The 18,686-nt window shown below is 36.8% G+C and overlaps 1 protein-coding gene across 3 annotated transcripts in view; it reads right to left on the bottom strand.

The window, feature by feature from the left end:
- Cop1 (COP1 E3 ubiquitin ligase) overlaps positions 1-18,686 on the bottom strand; it is a 138,965-nt gene that overhangs the window by 21,338 nt on the left and 98,941 nt on the right. For all 3 annotated transcript variants that reach the window (XM_036202402.1, XM_036202401.1, XM_036202403.1), the window contains 4 exons: positions 16,774-16,890; positions 12,872-12,989; positions 10,200-10,324; positions 8,774-8,934 (listed from right to left, as the gene is read on the bottom strand). In XM_036202402.1, coding sequence (XP_036058295.1) covers positions 8,774-8,934; positions 10,200-10,324; positions 12,872-12,989; positions 16,774-16,890 — 521 coding nt within the window. The remainder of the gene's footprint in view (positions 1-8,773; positions 8,935-10,199; positions 10,325-12,871; positions 12,990-16,773; positions 16,891-18,686) is intronic.

Raw genomic sequence — 18,686 nt, forward strand, 5'->3', positions numbered from 1 at the left:
CCTGCATCTACAGTTTAATGAAAGCAGAGTGGCGTATAGCAGTACTACAAGTCTTCTCAACGTGCTTCAATATGACAGTGATGTGAGGCTTTGCAAAAACATGCCTACCTATTAGAAAAATCTCATATGTAAACAAATTACACATTGTGAGGGGTACTTTGAAAGTCAAAGTTATTCACCAAATGACTACATAGCCCCTAATGCATGTCAGACACTTATAAACACATCACACACACACCTCCTGATTTTAAAATTCTAACCATTCTAACTAGGTTGCAACTGTTACCAGCACTATACTGGAGAGATTAAATCCTATCCACAACTTCAGAGTACATAAATTGGAACTCAAGAGACGTGAACTTGGGAAAGCTGGCTCCAAAGTCTGTGATCTTATAACTTCACAAACCATCTGATAAGAAGTCTGTAGGTTAAAGGGCAATCAAACAACAATACATGAACACCCTCCGCATGCATCAACACCTCATTAAACAGTATTTTTAAAGAAATGAAATCGCAAGAAATTTAGGTATGAAAACATACCTTTCAGTTTTTAATTATATAACAGAAGTCTAATTGACTAGAAATAAGAATAATAGGAATATAATACATTATATCACTAAAAAGGAAGGTGATCTCATCTCATACAGGCATACCTTCACACAGAATGGATGGCAAGTTTCCAAGTCATGATATTTTGTCTCAAACAAGGACAGCTGTTATCTTATCCTTATCTAGAGCTACTGGAAACCTTAGAGATGATTTCTGATAAATATCAACGCAAAATACCCCCATACCACCTCTCTGCCATTAACGATTTTCCTGAGGACTTTTTCTGAGCTATTGTGGAAGAGATGGGTATCTTAAAGGTCCATTAGAGGAACTTCTTTTGATCATCAACTGTTATTTTGGATAAGGGACGAGATAATATGGATGATGGTTTGATTGAGGAGAATACAAGCATGAGAGTATGTGGGGAAAAATATCTGAATCTTGTTTCACAGACACGATCATTTTGAAATAGACACTCCTGTACCTGAAACAACTTAAAAATCTATCTAGAAGGTTCAAATAGGAGTTGTATCAGAGAAAGATGTACATGTAGTTTTCATTACCTGATTCCAGTCTTTCAATAAAACAATGTTAACACAAAAAGACATTGTGGAGGATGCCTATAATCACAGTATACTGGAGTAGGAGCTAGGAAGAGTGCCAGTTTGTGGCCAGCTTAGGCTACCTAGTGAGATCCTGTCTCAACAAGAAGAACAAAAGCAATGAGATATATCCCTTGCATCTGAGATCTGTTTGGCTCTCTCTAACAATATTATTTAACTTTTTCTGTGCTTTTTTTTTTTTTTTTGGAGCTGAGGATCAAACCCAGGGCCTTGTGCTTGCTAGGCAAGCACTCTACCACTCAGCTAAATCCCAACCCTTAACTTTTTCTTTTAATTAAAATGTAACAACTTTATATTTTAATTAAACTTTTATTTTTAGTCCCATGTTCCTCCACTCCCTTGCCCCCTGCATGGCCCTTTTTTCTTTACACACACAACACACACACACACACACACACACACACACACACACACACACACAACCAACCTGCTGAGACAATCTCATGTTGCTTATGTATGTACATGATTTTAGGGCTGACCACCTGGTACTGGATAATTAATTAGGGTGAAGGTTAATTCCTTTTCTTTCTTAGAAGTCATTAATTACCAGTAGCTCCTCATGATATTTCCTCCATCTACATAGATGTATTGATTGGTGTTATCATCTAGTACCATTTTATTTACTTTCAGGATATTGTTTTACTCAGTATAGTTGCTGATGGTGTATATAAAGGCTTCTGTATCCTGCCACTTGGCTAGAAATGTTGATTGCTTCTAGAGCTTTTCTAGTGGAAATTTTGGAATCCCTTACATGCAAATCTCATCTGCAAATAGGAATAATCTGACTTCTTTCCCTACTTACATCCCTAATTTCCTTCTCTTGACTCACTAATTTGAACACTAATTGAAAAGTAGGGGAATAGTGGACAGCCCTCTCATCCTGATTTTAATGGGACTGCTTGAGTTTTTCTCCAGTTAGGGTAATGTCGTCTGCTAGTTTGTCATACAGACTATTATGTTGTTGTTCTTTCTCTCCAGGCCTACTCTCTCTTGAACTTTACATATGAAGGCATTTTAGATTTTGTCAGAGGCTTTTTATATGTCTATTAACATATCATGGGTGTGTTTAGGCCCATTTATATGATTTTTTTTTACATTTATTGATTTGCATATGTTGAACCATTCATTCATCTCAAAGATAAATCTACTTGATCATGGTGGATGATCTGATATATGCCTGTACTTAGTTTTGTAATATTTTACTTAAGATCTTTGTTTTTCATCTATGTTCATCTAATCCAGCATCTTATGGATTTATTATCACACTAAGAAGTTAACTATTAGTTTAATGAACAATATTTTCTTAAAATCTAAGAATTTCTCTTTGGAAGAAGTCTTATCAATAAACAGCACTGACAAAATGAGATATTCATATGCAGAAAAATGATATCTGACTCTTATGTAAGACTGGATTTTAGACTGAAATTCTAAAAATGTAAGGAAAAAATTCACACACATGGTATAAAAAGGACACTTACTCTGTAGTGTTATTTGCTCTGCCCATGACCTTGGGTGTAGCAGGAATCTTAAAAAGAGTCTTATTAATAAAATCAAACCTGAGGCCAATTATTGGGCCGAATGCTGGAAGATCAGAGAAGCAGAACAAGCCACAGCTACCTCACCTCGCCAATTCCTAAGATGATCCTGTTTCCTCAGACTGGAAGCTTCTGAGTCCTCATCCAAATGGATCTCAGCTGAACTGCTGCTCAAAAGCCTGAAAGCTTAACCAGCCTAGTTCCTGGTTTTCATGCCTTATATACCTTTCTGCTTTTTGCCCTCACTTCTTGGGATTAAAGGCATGTGTCTCCATGCCTGGCTGTTTCCAATGTGGCCTTGAACTCACAGAGATCCAGATGGATTTCTGCCTCTGGAATGCTAAGATTGAAGGTGTGTGTGCCACCATTTTCTACCCTCTATATCTAGTGGCTGTTCTGTTCTCTGACCGCAGAAAAGTTTATTAAGGTGCATAATATTTTGGGGAATACAATACCACCACATTTGGGCTATATGGCCCAAAGGAGATGGTACTTCCTGCCATTGTATGTGACCTCTTTCAAGGAGTTGGAGAATGGTCACATGCCCCTTCCCCCTGCTCCTACCTGTGAGGTGAATTTGCTCCTGGTCAGATCAGAGGATGACTTCTGCTTCCTACTCCGTTCTGAATTCATGAGTGTATTTCCTGAATTTATATCTTAATAAATCCTGTTACTCATTTAATACTCACTGGGATTGATCTCTAATAAGTAGCACTGGTGACAAAAAGATCCCACACTCCCTGTACCTCCTGCCTGCAGCCTCTCAGGCAGCAGCAGCCCATTGGCTCAGAGGCTTGTGTGCTTGCTGCAGGTCAGCCTTGCTAGCAACGCCCCTCCAGCCATTCAGTGTCAACCATGTGGATCTGAGCCCCACCACTGAGGCTACTTGTGTGACCAAACCCTAACACATGCACAGCCCATACAGTCCAAACTCCCCAGGAATGGCCTGACTACTCCTCAGGTGACCGACCAGCTGCATACAGCAGCCCGACAGGGAGCCTGTAGACCAGGCAGCTCACAAGGCATGTGAGTCAGTCATTCTTTGGCCAGGTGACTCACAAGGCAGCGGTTCTTGTAACCACGGCCAGAAGCACGTGTTCTTCAGTGGATAGAGCACCAGAGAAAGGTGCCCGCACTAGGCGCCCATCTAGTTCCATGCTTGTAGCAGCCAGATAGGTTCAGAACCCCACCTACTTAGAGATTACCAGCAGACTGTTCCTTACTTTAAAAATTGCTCAGTGTAACAGCTACCAATTCCAGGACACCCTGGGACGCCGCCCTTGAGAGTGCACACAAGCACAGGCTTCCACCACTCCAGCTGAGTCCAGTCTCAGCACCCTGCCGTGTCCTGCCTGCTGTCACCAGCCTTATAGCATCAGTCAGACAGGTGGCTCCTGCCAGGTGCCTGACCGTGCCTGAGCGCTTCCTTCTCATTGGTGTATTGCCTCATTGTTATATACAATCTGCTGTGGTCCCAGCAACCCTACCTAGTTCTCAGGGGTTGCTTGGGTAAGTGCTTAATTCACAGAAGCAATTCAGGGACCTGAGTCAGATTACAACAGACCTGTTTAGGTGTTTCATCTGCGACACCTACTGGCCAACAAACAACACTACACCCCCAAAAACCATCAACAAGAACTGAAACAGCAATTAAGGATTTCCATTCAAAGTAAAAGTATTTGATAATTTTACACCTTAAAACTGATTAATAAATAAAAAAAATAATAAAAATCTTCTTTAAAAATTTCGAGTATTTCCCAAAATAAAATATTACATCACAAGAATTTAAAAAATTTTGCTTGTATAATGAATGAATTTTTACAATACATATATGAGCTTCCTGGTATAGTCACCATTGTAGCATTTAGCACAATAATTCACATACCACTGAAAAGCTAGTTTAATAATAATAATAACAAAGATGAGTCATTATTGGGACTGATACAGGCTTTACAAGGTACCAATGAAGACTTAAGTAAACGGATTCTTTGTCTGGAATCTGCTAACCAGTCTTTACAAGGCAGCAATGAAGACTTAAATAAACAGATTCTTTCTCTGGAATCTGCTACCCAGATTTACAAGGAAGTAACGAAGACTTAAATAAAAGGATCCTTTGTTTGGAACCTGCTAACTTACTACAAGAACTTAAGTCCATTAATAATAAATGTACAACCAGATTTGATTCTATTGATAATAAAGACGAATGCATAATGGGTAAAACAATAACTCTCCAGAGTAATGTTGCCACTATTCAAGATACTTTATAAGGAAGAAAGATTGTCATTAATTGATAAACTAAGGGCTATGGAATCGTGTTTCAGAAGAACATAAAAGGCTGCATGATTCCATGAAATCTCTGGAATACTTTATAACAGAGGAAGTTCACTTGCTGCAAATGACCCTAAGTGCTCAGTTGCAAGCTCTGGCAGAAACTCTCAGTAAAGATGACAAAGGAACTAATAGGCAGAAGGGCAAGGCCAGACAAGTCATAACATCGACAGATGTCTCTCATACAATGGCTTATCCTGTCATCATTAGTGAGAAGCCAGCAGATAACAGACATCTTGAGTCATATGTAGCATATAAGTTGCAACCTATTCCTATGGGAGATTTAAAACAAACATTAAGGAATCGGTGGTCACCTATAGTATATGCTCAACATATGTAAAAACAGATGTTAATTATGTGGTCTTCCACAAATATCATCACACCAGATGACTGGACTCAGTTATCTCAACTGTTCTAGAATATAACCAGCAGTTATAATGGAAAAGCTGGTTGAGAGCTAGAATCCTAGAACAACAAGGTAAGACCAGAGGTTTTGAGATCTCCTAAGATCAAATTCTTGGTGAGGGACCTTTTGCTGATAGAAATGTACAAGCCACTTATGATGAGCATACAATTATCACTACGCTGTACAGCAGCTTTAAATGCTTGGAAAAAAAAATTCAGAACCAGGAAAACCAACTGAGCTATACACAAAAGTTTTCTAAGGCCCACAAGAAACATTTACTGATTTTTTACAAAGGCTGACCACAGCTGTTAAAAAAAGGCAGACAAAGAACTAAGGCAAGTATTAACTGAGTCCTTGGCATTTAACAATGCTAATGCAGAATGCAAAAGAATACTTACACCATTAAAGGTCAGATAATCACCTCTGGAAGAATGGATTCACAATATACAAACAGTGTTGAGTCTCTTAACTATGGTAATGAGGCTTGGATAGGAGAAGAAGTTTTCGAGGTGGAAGGAGGCCTCCAGGTACCAAATGTTTTAACTGTGGTATACCAGGTTATGAGTGGAAACTATACATGGGGTGCTCCTAGAAGTAATACTTCTAGAAATGAACCTAACGGGACACCCCAGCCCTGGATTATTGTGTAGAAGATGTGGCAAAAGCCAACATTGGACCAATGAATGCAGATCAACAATAGATATACAAGTCAACCATTTTCTGGCAGGAAATGCCTCAGGGGGTCTTCTGCAGGCCCCCAAATCAAACAAAGTACAAATATTTCCAGCCACTGTGGATGAAATTTCTCTCCAGGCCAATTAAATAACCCAGTGTCTCATGTACAGAACAATACTGCACTGGATGATAGAACAGCTCCAATGGAGGAATCAAAAGTCCCAAAGAGCACCAAAAAACAAATATTTTGGCTGACTTCCATAAATGCACAAAGACTTTGAATTAATGGCACTGTTATAGACATAGGTGTGGAAGTGACTATAATTACACCAAAATCACAGCATCCGTATTGGCCTCTTCAAGAAGTAGATGTCCAGTTTCCAGGGACTGGAACCCTATCTCAGAAGTTCAAGATGGGTTGAATGCATAGGGCCAGAAGGACAAAGAGGAAGGCTGAGGACATATGTCACAAATGTAGCAGTGAATCTTTGGGGCTGAGATCTGTTACAGCAATGGAATACCCAGATTAAAATTCCTACAATCTCAGAAAGGGAACACAGACCAATGTTTCTAGGAATAATATTATAACATACTATAAAAAAATAGCCATGAACTGTATAAACAGAGCCCAAATGCTGTTCAACTCTCAGAAGTACTCTACCTTTAAAATGGCTAACTGACAGACCTATCTGTGTTGAACAATGGCATTTCTGTTTGGAAGTTTGTCTTCTTGGCACAAAATGGCCCACTGGGCAAAGAACTGTCCTTGCCTTGACTGCTGACAGTATGAATGCTGTCCTTTCTGCATGTGCAGGACATAAGGAAAAGCAATAACTGTACTCTACCAAGACAGGTAAGATGGTCTTTCAAAATTCTTGCTTAAGAAATGGTCTGTCAGATATTCTAGTCCTGTAGCCAAGTTGGTTGCCCCAGACACTGATTATATAGGGGATTATAGTAAAGTGATTGCATGAATCTCAGAAGAGACTTTGGACTTTTAAGTTTGAGGCTGTTATAGACTATGGGAACTGTTGAAGTTGGACTAAATGCATTTCTGCACTATGATATGGTTATAAGTCTATGGGGGCCAGAGAGTGAAATGTGGTGGATTGAATAGGAATGGCCTCCAGACTCATGTGTTTGAATGCTTGGCCCATAGGAAGTGGCATTATTAGATGTGGTCTTTTTGGGGCTAAGTATGTCACTGTAGAAGCAGGCTGTGAGTCTTATAATATGCTCAAGCCACACCCAATTTGGCAGTCTCCTTCTCCAGCACCATGCTTTCTGCCTTGACTATAATGGACTAAACCCCAATTAAATGCTTTCCTTTTTAAGAGTTGTCATGGTCAGGGTGTCTCTTCACAGCAATAAAACCTTAACCAAGACATACCAAAACGAAAAAAAAAATTTTTTTCTTTAATAATTTACAATTTTTAAAAAAAATGTGATTTATAGTAGTATTGAGCTTAAGCCTATACAGATCATTTTCTTCTCTTATTCTTATTCCATAAATCTGTTTTTTAAGTCACTTCTTTACTTGCTAAAGTTTCTAGTTCAAAACTTAAGACATATAATTCAGCTTAGGCCTACACATTAACATTAATATCATTCTCTACCCTTTCTGTGTTTGGCCCCCACCTGAAAGGTTTTCTAGAGTGACAACATATACAAAGTTGTTTCCAGGACCACCACCAACCACCTAGAATCCATCTTAAAGATGTGTTTGAGACTCACAAGGACTTGTCAGACCTTTCAGAAATGTGAACAAGTAACAATACATGTAGTTTAGTCTAACTTTCCTAATTCTACATAGTGTGAAGGCCTATACAAATTGCAGTTTATCATTATCAAACCTGGAAGCTGAGTCACAAAATTTTAAATAAGACATCAATGGATTGTATCAAATGAAACTGCATCTGGCACTCAAATACTTTAAATTATGTGTCAGGACAAAATTTTCTGTGTTAAAAATAAAATTAGGGGCTATTGCTCAGTGAAAGAATTCATTTTTAGCATGTACAAGGCCCAGGGGTCAATTCACAGACCCTAAATACAATCTACAACAACAACAAAATACTCCTTCTCCCTAATCAAGCACCTAAAAAGCTTAAAAGAAAAATGACACTAACAACTGTTAAGACATTAATCAAAATAATAAAAATAATTCTTCCTACATACAATTCAAGGAAAAGCCTTTACTTTAAAATGTATAAGGAAGAACATTGGAGGGTATGATTTTTATACTGTAGCAGTGTAACTTTCTTATAAATAAACTGAATGACTAAATATTACTAAGTTTATCTATAGAGTAACTCTACCCTGAAACAGTATTTAATTGGGAATACATCAGCTGAGTCCTTTTTCTAAAGAGACACTGAATATGATCTTAACAAGAATGAGACACAGAAGTACTCTGGAGGAATTTCTAGTCTTAAAAAATAAGAGATAACTGAAGTATGTACATGTATCCTAGGTATCATCAAGACATTGTGTCACTGGTAACATTTCAACTAGTATCTAAAACACCCATTTTCTGTTGACAATGCCAGACAACACCTATCATTTACCTAGCTATATCTTAAAATCTAAAACAACTAATGTTTTGTATTCATAACCATTATGAAGTGCCATGGTTAAAAATATACATGAAAACTTACCCCATCTGATAGTGCCCGCCAACACACAGCACTGACAAATTCATTTGTGTCATCTTCTTTCCGGTCTTTGTCCAGAACACTCTTGACTGTATCAAACTTAAAAGTCAACAAAGTCTTAGAAAGTCCTTTATAGTACAAGTAGAGGGAGTTGTTCTCACTTCCTGAAAAGAAATAATAAATGCAATCTTTTTAGAATGGGAGAACCTGGAATTAAAATACATACATACATATTCATTTAGGGCAGTCTTACATAGCCCAGATTGTTCTTAACACACAAATAAATGTCTTCTTCTGCCTCTCAAATGCTGGGGTCATAGGTGTATGACACCACAGCCAGCTAGAATACCATCCTTTCTATAATCCCTACACTCTGTGCTAGAAATTGAATCTAAGGTCTTTGGCTACAGTGAATTGCATCTCTAGCTCCAGTTCCAGAATACTACATTTAGATAGTAATTATTAATCCAAGTTTTAGCAAAGAGACCAATTATCTTTTATATTCAAATTTAAAAGACAAGATTACAAGATAAATTAATTGGGGATTATGTGAGAAGGGATTCTTGGACAAAAACTATGGTTTATTAATCTAAAGAAATAACTGTTAGCCGGTAGTGGTGGTGCACGCCTTTAATCACAGCACTCGGAAGGCAGAGCTAGGCGGATCTTTGTGATTTCGAGGCCAGCCTGGGCTACAGAGTGAGTTCCAGGAAAGGCGCAAAGCTACACAGAGAAATCCTGTCTCGAAAAAACAAACAAACAAAAAAACCCCAAAAACAAAAGAAATAACTGTTGCTAAATGATGTAACAGTGCTTATAATTCTAAGGCTGAAATATTTTATATAAAAACAACAACAATAACAAAAACCCATAGCAGAGGCCTGTACATTTAAAAAGCTGTTGTAAAACAAGAATCTTAAACTACATTTAAAAGGACCACAATGTAGAGACGAAAATAAAAGTTGTGGTACTTTCAAAGGCCAATTTGAACAGCCTAAAGATCTTCCTTCTTCTCCATTCCCATACCGCATTACCCTATCAGATCAGAGTCAAACTGACACATTTCCGGAGTCTCCTAAGGGTAACTGTGCAGCATGTCTACTTCGTTCATACATTAGGAGAAAATATAATTTACTAGATAAGAGCCATGCCATTTAAAAGTGTTGACAAAAGTTCATTTACTCTTATTAGGACATTTGAATAATGACGGCATGTGTAGAATTACTAGAAAGCAGTTAAAAATCATTGGCATTACTATGAATACAGGGATTGAATGCAGGAAAGAAAACTAATACTCTACACCATGACTGGAGGAAAGAATTCAGTGCTAAGCATCAAGTAATGCTGCCGAGAACACAGATCATTTTTCCGCTGAAAACTACCATGACATGTCTTATCAAAGTTTCTTTAAAAATATAATTTCACATACCACAAGCTATATAATCTCCATTGGAAGCAAGTCCTACAAAGTTTTTTTCATTAATATGACCCTTGAAGGAACGCAGGCAGTATGGTTTCCCCACATTCCACAGTTTTAGTTGGCTGTCTGTTGAGCTGAAATAAACACAAAGAGGAGTAAATTTTAGATTTCATGGTATGAAACTCGTCACCACTAGTAATTAAAGCAATCCAGTTTTGTGGTTAGGAATGCAGACTCCGGTGCCTGTTTGTCTGAGTCTTATGTTCTCACAGGCTCCAATGTTTCAACAGTTAAATATGATATATGATAATCTACCTTATAGAATTAAATGGACTCAGCACTGTGAAAACCAAATTCATTTAACATTGCTTTCAATAATGCCTGGGTACATAGGAAGTATAAACATTAACAGCACCAACAGCACTGTAGCACCATCAACAAATAATGAGTCTTTGCACTGAGAGATGTGTTTCATTTTGGGAGACCCTCATTCTTCTTGTTACTGGTATACTAGACATAAACTATTTTTATTCTATCCTTACACGTGAGAGATATGGTTGGAGAGTATACAATATAGTTTATTTCGCTGAAAGAATATAAAGATCTTATTGCTTACCCAAAACTATTTTTTTTTTTTTTAAATGAAACCCATTGGTAATTCTAGAACTGCTTTCCTGTACTGAATCGCTTACTTTATACTTTTTGTTAAGGGACTCTGTCAATGCACTTAAATCACCGTTTTAATTACATTTATATTTATCAATCAGGACACTATGATATACTTTTCCATATATTACTTTATTTAAAGAATTAAGAACTTAGTGCTGTTGCTAACCCCATTTTTGAGATGAGGAAATTGAGCTGCAGAGGGTTACAACTGTATACAGTCAAGATCCAAACTGTTTGATTTGAGCTCTTTTAGAAATGTGCTTTAATCTGTTTCATTCCACAGTACTGCAATGACTGTCCTTTTATGTTTCAGTTTAAAATAGACTTCACTTAAGTCATTTACTACCTATTATAGTTATCCTAAAGATGGAATACTCTTTAGCTACCACTTAATTTAAGCTTGTGAATTCATTAACCACATAACTCTCTTGGAAAGCTCAGTCATGAATATTTTTTGTTATCTTTTGTAACTGAACTGAAATCATCTTGGTAAATCAACAAATTCTTATTTAGAGCAACCAGAGTGAAGATGGAGGTGAAATGCAAAATCCAACACACTGGCACAACAATTTTCTAAGAGAGATAAGGAACTAAGTGTAAAAAAAAAAAAAAAAGAGAGAGAGAGAGAGAGAGAGAAAAAAAAAGAAAAAAGCACAAAGCTTGGGAAGAGACACAGGCATGTGCATGCTTGCACGTGAGTGTGCGTAGATATTTTCTTTTTAAAGATTTATTTATTATGTACACAGAAGAGGGTGCCAGAGCTCATTACAGATGGTTGTGAACCACCATGTGTGTGCTGGGAATTGAACTCAGGACTTCTGGAAGAGTAGTCAGTGTTCTTAACCTCTGAGCCATCTCACCAGCCCCTGGGTGTGTAGATATAGGTAATAAGAGAACTATGAGATGGATAACCAAATATGGAATACCCATGTTATTAGAAAAGTTAGGTAGTTTCACAATGGAGATTACTTTATATCACTGATATTTTATTACCCTCAAAAAAAGTGACTAATAAAGATTTTACAAAGAGCATTTGCTGGGTACAAACAGACACACTTAAAAAGTTATCTTTAAAATATATTTTACTGTGAAACTGATGTAGCATATTATAGAATCAACAAATTATTTAAAACAAAAAATGATTCTACTACTGTGTTGAAAGCAGAGTGTAACACGAATCTTAAATGGTCTTACAAATAAAAAGTCAGAACCCAGGTATTGGGGTGAATTCTGAAAGATCAGAGAAGAAGAACAAGCTATAGCCAACCTCACCTCGATAACTTCTCATCCGATTCTGTTTCCATGAATCCTCAGACTGAAAGCTTCTGAGTCCTCACCAGAATGGATCTCAGCTGAACTGTTGCTAAAAGTCTAAAAGCTTAAAAGCTTCTAGTTCCTGGTCCTCATGCCTTATATATATACCTTTCTGCTTCCTGCCATTACTTCCTGGGATAAAAGGTGTATGTCACCATGCCTGGCTTTTTCCAGTGTGGCCTTGAACTCACAGGCATCCAGATGTATCTCTACCTCCCAAGTGATAGGATTAAAGGTGTGTGTGCCACCATTTTCTGGCTTGTATGTCTCTCTAGTGGCTGTTCTGTTCTCTGACCCCTGATAAGTTTATTAGGGTGCACAATATATTGGAGGAAACACTATCACCACAGTGGATTTATAAATAACACATACTGGTTGAATTAATGAAATAAATTATTTTTCTTTCTATTGCATCCACCATGTTGGTTTCCCTCCTCAGGAGAAGCAGCAACAGAAAAGTGAATCAAATTACAAATATCACTTAAGAGGGCCTATCAGAAAGTAATACAGCATTTAATTCACAAATAACATAAAAATGAACAATGGAGATAAGAAACATGTTTTTTTTTTAATGGAATACATGCAAATCTGTATTTGAGAAAAAAAAATACAATTCAAAGTCACTCTTTGCATATAACTACAACATCAATGATGAGACCTCTGTACCAAGCTCACCCTTCAAGGAGAGTAATACTCACGCAGAGACAATTTCTTCACCACTAACAAACTTGGCATAAGAGACTGCTTTCCTATGTCCCTTGAATACCATTATTGGCTGTTTAGTGTTACGAAGATCGTAGTAGTGAACACAGTGATCTAAAATAAAATAAAGAGATAAATGCAGTAAATGAAGAAAAGGGAGACATAACAATTGAACTGGATTTGGTATTTCCATCAGAGCAAAAGTGGTGGCTGAGTAACAGTGATCTTCTTCACATAGAAACAAAAAGGGCAGGTGGGTCACTATATAAAGGGCCCAAATCAGAGGAAGAGGAAATGATTCTCAGCATGAATGTGCCCAATATCAGAGCAAACAAAAAAGGAAAACATTCATAGGCTTGAGGAGAGATTTCAGTACAGTAACAGAGGAGTTTAATACAGATTCCTGGACATGTGAATACTACTAAAACTGAATTATGAATAGGAAACCAACAGATCAATAATAAATAACAATAAAAATCAGTAACATAAGGCCTCCTATAAAAGAAAAGTTCAGGTTCACTGCTGAATTCAATCCACCATTTAAAGAATGCTAGTTCCAAAAATATTAAAGAAGAAGCAACTCCTGCAAACTAATTCCACGAAGTCAGCATTATTCTCACCAAAATCAGACAAGAGAACAAAGAACCAAAACCTTAGATCAATATCCTAATAAGCATCGAGCCATCAAGAAAGTCTAATAGCCCATTCAAAACATTATTCACTATCAGTAGTCAGTATCACCTAGAGATGGAAGCATGACCCAACATATACAGATCAATGAAGTTGACACTCTATCAGTAGAATGAAGTATTAAAAACCTTGGTTGTTTCAACAAATGCGGACAAAGTATTTGATAAAATTCAATGGGTCTTTATGATAAAACTAAAGAAGGCAGAAAAGAAACATACTTCAACATAGTAAGTATCACATGTAAGAAACCAACAGTAGGCACCACTAGGATTGCCTGCCATACTCAAGATGGGTCTTCTCATATCCATTAAGGCAATCTAGGTAACATTACACAGGCATGTGCAGAGACTCAGCTCCCAGGTGAATTGCCTAATGAATAATTCCGGACACTTAGAAGGAATAGGAGCGTACTGGTAACCTCAGTTGGTGGGGTGCATGCCTATTAACATACAAAATCCAGGTCCAATTCCTAACACAACACAAACATGGTGTGGTAGCACATGCCTGTGAACTAAGCACTTGGACAATAAAGGCAAGAGATTTAGTGGAAGTTTCAGCTACACAGCAAGTTCAAGACTAGGCTGGGATACTAGGTGCTGTCTAAAAAGACAAATGAAAAAAATATGTAACCACAATATGACCTAATAACAAGCTGAGGTAACTAGGTCTTTTTGTAAATTTTTACTTTATGTACATTGATGTTTTGCCTGCACGTTTGTCTGTGTGAGGGTGTCAGGATCCCTAGAACTGGAGTTATAGATGGTTATAACCAGCCATGTGGGTGCTGGGAATCGAAACCAAGTTCTCTGGAAGAGCAGTCAGTACTCTTTACTGCTAAGCCATCTCTCCAGTCCCCAGGTAACTAGTTCTTAATATCAGTTGATACAGAATCATCTTATTCAATACTCATATGGTAAGCTATTGTGAACCAGAGTAAATCTGCCCTCATTAAGGGTGCTTTAGACTGATGACTTCTTGGTCTCATCTACTTGTTGACGCTAAGTCAGCTATTAGTTTTTACCTTATTCTGGACATACTTTTGTCACCATCGAAGTGTTTGCCTTCAATAGTAAGCATTATACCAAATTGTAAATGAATAATGCTAACCACATGGTAAATGATCATTTTTTCCTATTTTCTATTATAAGCATATTCAACATTATACTTTATCTTCTAGCTAATTAAACAACACAAAAAAAGGAAATCACATTTTGTTTTAGTTTGTATAAGATACAACCCTATACAGATACAAATCTTAAGAAATATACACTGTTGGGGATTTAGCTCAGCAAGTAGACCACTTGCCTAGCAAGTGCGAGGCCCTGGGTTCGATCCTCAGTTCAAAAAACAAAAACCAAAAACAAACAAAGAAAAAAGAAATACACAATAAAACTTCAATTATGAGCCGGGCAGTGGTGGCACATGCCTTTAATCCTAGCACTCAGGAGGCAGAGTGGATCTCTGTGAGTTTGAGGCCAACCTGGGCTACTAAGTGAGTTCCTGGAAAGGCGCAAAACTATACAGAGAAACCTTGTCTCGGAAAACCAAAAAAAAAAAAAAAAGAAAAGAAAAACAAAAAAACAAAAAAACAACCCTTCAATTATGAAAATTAGAAGGGACAAATGTAAAATTGATTTATGAAATTTACCTACATTTCTATATACTAACAGTACAAGCACCCAAACATAAAAGTTATATTCACAAGAGAACGAAAAGAAAAAAAAAAGGACTTATACATTGAAAACTATAAAATATTAAGAAGATAATAATCATGGCAAATAGTTAAAAGGAGAGAAACAATAGTAGAGAAATACAATTTGTGCATATGGCCGCACTATTAAGTATAAAAATCAGGTTTCATTGGAATAATTCTATCTATTATGCTTCAAACAGCAGTTATTCAAAAAAGACAATTCCAAATGACAAAATGAATAAGCATAACTCATGATGTCAATGGATTAAACCAAGATCCAGTGAACTGATTCGGAAAGATGCTGAATAAAATACTGGATGAGCATTGAAGCAAAAGGAGCAAGATTAAAGTATTTGATTTCAATAGGCTAGTTCATAAAAACTGAGGTTCTAAGTAAGAAAACAACTCAAGCCCTCCCAACTCAATGAAGTGGACAGGGAACACAGTCACTGGTAAACACAGCACTGTCCTTGGTTCGGTACTGAGATGAGATTGCAAAGATTACTGCAAAAGAAGTACAATGACCATTTCTGGCTGACGTAAGAAAACGTCAGGTTAAGGTAAGAAAAACAACGACAATTTATACCAGAGAAAATTTAAACATGAAAAAGAGAATTTACTGATAAATAATAGCCAATGGTTATACATAACTTGGGAGACCAGTTAGTCAACTTGCTTAAGATTATATTTCTGGCTAAAAAAAAAAAAAAAAAAAAGTGAATAAACAAGGAAACAAGTAGCACTAGAAATGACAAGGTTTAACACATGTGTTCTTTTCTTAAATGTTGTTATTGTTCATATTACATTGTGCCAGCTTATCTTAAAAAAAAAAAAACCCAAAACATTATGAAAAAGTATCAAAAACTTTCACATTAGATTATAGTTATTTACTTCTCAAGTATTCAAGAGAGAAATAAAAACAAAACATTAAGAGTAGGGTAAGCATATGGCTTACTCTGCAACTCATGACCCTTGCAAACTGAAAGAGCTGCTACTAGTAATGTGATGGTACAAGCATAAAACAGGACTGCATAATACTTCAAATGATTCGTTGCTATGTATGACTAGAACCAGTGCTATCTTTAAAAAAAAAGTTAACATCAGCACGTACCCCATGATAAATGAATGGCATGTTCATTCCCCTTAGGTGAGTGCTTTATGCATAGCAAGAACTGAATAAGTCAGAGGAATTAATAGGCTTCTTAAAATATTCCTGATCTTCTACAGTACAGCTGTTTAATAAACACTAATCTGTTAGTCTCTAAGAAAAATGCACATATATATTTAGCAGAAAGCCAACAAATAACAACACACCCATCTCTATATTTAATAATAGATGTCAGTATAACACAATTAGGTATAACAGTAAGTGAGTAATAATGATAAACCTATCATTAAAACCTAACAAAAAGAAAATTTATGATTATAAAGGTAGTTTTTTTAATTCATTCTCAAATGTGATTGTAGGCATGATCATAAAAACTGAAAGAAGATAAATTTACTATTATTTCTTACCTGCACAGCCGAAAGCCAAATGGTATCTGGAAGAGGGACTGAATTTCACACAGCACACATTAGCTTTTGCCTCAATGCTTGCCACGGAATTGTCTAAATTGGTAGACCACAGCTTCACTAAAGTAAAGGATGAAAATAAAAAGAAATAATACACTGAGCAAAAGTTTCTGTAACTTGACAAGTATTACCAATATATCTTTTGTGTCAATATGAAACATTTTATTAGGACCAAAAAAATTTAAACTGAGTAATCATGTAATAGAAAAGTTCTTGAATCAGACAGCATACCTTCAATGTTAAAAACCAACAGATAGCCAGGAGGTGGTGGTGCACACCTGTAATCCCAGCACTGGAGGCAGAGGCAGGTGGATCTATGTGAGTTCGAGGCCAGCCTTGTCTACAGAGCTAGTCCAGGACAGCCTCCAAACCGTGTCTCAAAAAACCAAACAAACAAACAAACAAAATAAAACAAAACAAAACAAAAACAAAAACAAAAAACAACCAACCAAACAAAAAAACAACAGATATGAGCAATGATTTCACAAAGATAGGTAACAAGGACCGATAAGACAAGGCACAAAACAAGCATTCTGGAGCTAGATGGTGGGTCCATTATATATGAATTAATCTTAATATTTTATAGTGAAGGCAAAAACACATTTTAATAAAAATCATACATTTTCACATGCATGAGATATGTTAAGATAAAAAACATCCCTTAAAACTCTTCAAAACTCCCAACATATATCTATCTGAGCTGCTTTCAACTTCTGTCAAAGTAGTCCATGGAGAGGTGCGTAACTGGTCAGACATTGAGAAAAAGAGACTCAGGGCTCTTGGTAGTAAGTGGGGCATTTATATTACTCCTCACCCAAATATCAACACTGGGACCAAGGCCTAGAGAACACCCTGGAAGAGGAAAGAACATAAGCACCAAAGAATGGGGAGGAGGGCTGTGAAACACTGGCTTCTGGACAGACATGGCAGTAGCACGGTCATGTGGTGACCTACACAAAACCTGTAACAGTAAACTAGGCAAAATTCTGGCACAGATGTGATAGATGATCTCTAGAACTCAGCCCATACTGAAGAGCAACAAGGAGTGGATAGTTGCAGGGAGAGGAAGAATCATTCTGTATTGGTACTGGTAGGTCTTCCATGCTCCAGTGTGTGGCTCCATACCCATGAACACGCATGCAACTAGACTTAGTAGGTTATCAAAAAAGCAGGGATATGATGGTGCATACCTTTAACCACTGTGCTTGGGAGGCAGAGGCAGGCAGATCTCTGTGAATTCAAGTCCAGCCTATATTCATAGTTCCAGGCCAGCTAGGGCTACAGTGAAACTTTTGGCACAAAATAAACAAACAAGCAAACAAAAACAAAAACACCAACAGATAAGAAGTTAGGAGTGGGTGCTCTGGGGCATATTTGGTAAGTGGAAGGAAGAAATGGGAGAGAGGATAATATATTTCATTATGTACATGTATGAAAAATTTTAAATAAAAAAATTTAAAGATACTTATAAAGTACTAGCTTCCAATAAATAATTTCATGATTATTTAAAAACTCATGTAAATTATATTTTCTGTGATTTAAGTGGACATTAAAAAATAGAATATAGGGGTTGGGGATTTAGCTCAGTGGCAGAGCGCTTGCCTAGCAAGCGCAATGCCCTGGGTTCGTTCCTCAGCCCCCCCTCCCCTTGCAAAAAAAAAGATTATAAAAATCCATGGCTATATTTTAAAGTTCTTTCTTTACATAGGATATAGTCTATTATAAGTGGAATACACTAGAATTTATTATTAATTTGGAATCAAACTAGAGCAGATCTGACCTAAAGCAGAAAATTTAGCTGTTACTTTACAAATGTACCAGTGCAAATGTGATTTTAAACAATGAAAATATGAGAA

Source organism: Onychomys torridus, chromosome 11 (assembly GCF_903995425.1).
Source record: "Onychomys torridus chromosome 11, mOncTor1.1, whole genome shotgun sequence".
Taxonomy (NCBI): domain Eukaryota; kingdom Metazoa; phylum Chordata; class Mammalia; order Rodentia; family Cricetidae; genus Onychomys; species Onychomys torridus.